This window comes from Stenella coeruleoalba (genome assembly GCF_951394435.1).
Source record: "Stenella coeruleoalba genome assembly, chromosome: 5".
Taxonomy (NCBI): domain Eukaryota; kingdom Metazoa; phylum Chordata; class Mammalia; order Artiodactyla; family Delphinidae; genus Stenella; species Stenella coeruleoalba.
The window spans coordinates 85,971,844-85,975,019 of NC_137150.1; the positions used below are offsets into that span (position 1 = coordinate 85,971,844).

The window sequence follows — 3,176 nt, forward strand, 5'->3', positions numbered from 1 at the left end:
GACTGATAAAAGCATTTCTTATCTCAGTGCTTGATCACTATTTATTTTTTCCAATCTATGTGACCAAAATTTATTTTCTGCCTCTCATCTATTCAAGCTCATCACTTTACATCTGAAAACAGGTAGATGGATTTTCACCAAGATTAAAAGGTGTGTTTAACACAGCGAATTGATTCATCAGTAAGTGAATTTATAAGCCCACATAATTGAAAAGTCTAGAATAGTTCATCTTCGGAGAAGCTTGATGAGAAGATTATATTAAAACTATCAGAATCTGGATATTTTAGTCCATCTTTTGGTTCTGCTCACCTCCATTTTGGATCAACCCTCAGTCAGGCTCTGTCTGCAGCAGCTCTAGAACTCCAAGTGCAGCAGGAAAGAGAAAGTCCTAGTCTCAGGAAGCTCAGAGAGAAGCCTCAGAACGGCATCTCAGTGATTGGTTGTCCAGACTTAGACCCTATACACATTCGTGAATCAAACTGTGACCAGACCAAACTGTGGTGCACAAATGTATTGTCTGAATTAGGATTTGGCCACAAGGGCATCCCCAGAGCCAGGTGTAAGGTCAACTTCACTCTACACATATGGAAAGAAGCTTGGGAAGGTGACTCCCCAAAACCAAATCAGGATCCTGTGCCCACAGGATGAGAGTCTTGACTTTGGTAGCAAGACCAACAAATGCCCATTATAGATGTTCTGATATACAATATAGTCTCTGTAGTACATACAAAAGTTACTTCGGGGGCTTCCCAGAAAGAAGCAGTCATTCTTCCGGAAACATCAAATTGATGTTTGGAAAGATGCCCATAAACTGCTGATCTGGAAAGACCATTCATGGTAAAAGGCCGTTAACAAATAAAGAAAACACTGGCTTCCAGTACGAGCCAAAAATAAAAATCATAAAAGCAGATGCTTCAGCTTTCCAGTATTAAGCCATCACTGTGCTGCATCTTAAGAGAACTATCTCCTGACTAAGCAGCAACAGAATTTATTTAATTTGACAATCGTTAACATTCTGAATACCAACGCCTGGGGGGTCAGCTAGTGATCAGATAAAATTATTCATCTTTTTTTTTTTTTTTTTTGATTAATGTAATTTTAATAAACCAAACTCTTATTAAGGCAAATTATACATTTGATTCTTGGTATCTATACTTAATATTCTTTAAAACTAACAAAGATTACATGCATGCATTGAAGGAAGACTATACACTCTTATGTATGTGCTTCTCTCATTGGTTAAGAAATAAACTCTACATTGAAAAATATATGTATTTGAAGTTTTGACCTAACACAGTGGATTAAGGTTTAGGCAATATTTACTCTGCTGTATTTTCATTCAGAAAGGGCCATATGTGAAGATATGATCCTGACCAACTTTACTATGTTTCTATAGTGGTCTTTCAGCAAAAATATTTATATTAAATACAGTGAGATATAAAATAGTTACAAAATAAGCTGCAACTTTATAGCTACCCATTGGTAAAAGTCTGTAGTTAATACATTTGGATAAATAACTCAGGTCAGCAGCAAAGTGGTTAAACATTTGTGATTTGATTTTATCTCAACTTGGAATGTGGTTGGAGTGTCCCACTTCTAACAACTGTTTGCTAAGTTAAGGCTTTAGTGTTTACACAGTGTTGAATGAAGCAGCCTGGTCACCAGATGTGATTGCTTCCCCAGACTGTCGTTTTTTTCTCAGTCAGATCACTGTCCTCATGGTCCCTGTTCCAACCTTCTTCCTCAGGACGTCCACCAGCCTTTCCAACTTCTGAACTTTGTCATTGGCTGCTCGGGAGGCCTCGATGGTGTGCTGAAGCTCTAATTCCATGTTTGCTCGATCTGTCAGAGCTTGCTGCAGTTGGGTAGCTAATTCATCATTTTGTTGTTGAGTGATGGAAACAATGTTCTCTCTACTTTTTAAAGCTTCTTCATAGGTATTAAGGGTATGATTAAACTGATCCTTCAGATTTTCTTCTTGGGATAAAGATTTGTGTAAACTGTAGTAAACTCGAAGTGTCTGGATTTCTTCTTCCAGTTTTTTGTATTGTTGAACTGCAGTTTCTCTGGCTTGTTGCATAGCTAACAACTTTGCCTTCAGAGCACGTTCTTGATTGTTTTCAGCAGTCAGATGTCTCATGTTGTTTGCTGAAGTCTGGTTCTGCTCTTTCAGATGATGAAGCTCCTGCTCTAGCCGTTTGCACTTGTTCCTCTTGGCCTTCATTTGAGCTTTTGCCAATAGAGCATACATGGTGGCCTCAGGCTTATTCAAAGTGATCCCATCTAAGACCTGAATGGCCTTGTCATGTTTCTCGCAAAATGAATAAATGAGTGCTTGCTGTATAGGACTCAACTCAATGAGACCAGCCGAGAGGCTTGTCTCAAAATTATTCATCTTGAACTTGTTCACTCTGAACTCTAAGGGTCCACATATGCTGTCTATGTTCCACTCTACCAAGATTCTGACAGGAAAGAAAGGGCCCTCTTTAGTCATTAGTCTGAGGAGGTTGATAGAATATAAATGACTTTCTGAAGCTCTTTCCTTTCATGGTACAAGGGAGTGCTGTCCAAATGTAGGAGGAAACATACTTTCTTTGCCATCAGTCAATAAACTATTGAACACTCAAAATGTTGTTAGCCCTACCAGAGTGAACTTGGTTAACAGAGTGACACCTGCCTAAATTCATACTCCGTTTATCCCATTCATAGCTACTTTGGGCTTTTCATAAAATTCACATACATACATAATATAAGGTAAAAAAAAAAATCAGTATTCTGAAAACCTGCTATGTTGTACCAGGCATTGTGTTAGATGTTAGGAATCCAAGAAAGACCTTTTCCCTTTCTTCATTGACTTTCCAGGATAGTAATTAAGATATTAAACAAATAACCACACAAACATTAATTACGTTTGTAAGCATTATAAACCAAAAAAAAAATCTGTGGTATGCAATGAGAGCTAATTAATATGAGGATCTAACTTAGTCTGGAGGTTAAGGGAAGTTTGCTGGAGAAAATGAGATCAGGAATATAAGCGGCCATAGGAAAAGGGGTGCATCATCTTGAGTCCCATCAGGTGACAGTAATTTAAACAGGGGAAGTTTAATATAAAAATTATCAAGCTAAGATAGAGACTCACTATGTACGTGGAAAGAGAACTCTAAAAGGTACCTTAG

At 37.9% G+C, this 3,176-nt stretch overlaps 1 protein-coding gene across 1 annotated transcript; it reads right to left on the reverse strand.

Annotated features, from left to right (window-relative positions):
• Positions 1 to 1,325: 1,325 nt before the first annotated feature.
• On the reverse strand, positions 1,326 to 2,494 carry LOC307186374 (mirror-image polydactyly gene 1 protein-like; the record flags this gene model as incomplete). The annotated part of the gene is made up of 1 exon (XM_079921430.1): positions 1,326 to 2,494. The coding sequence occupies one exon, from the start codon at positions 2,492 to 2,494 to the stop codon at positions 1,703 to 1,705; it is 792 nt and encodes a 263-aa protein (XP_079777556.1). The 3' UTR covers positions 1,326 to 1,702.
• Between the last annotated feature and the right edge of the window lie 682 nt (positions 2,495 to 3,176).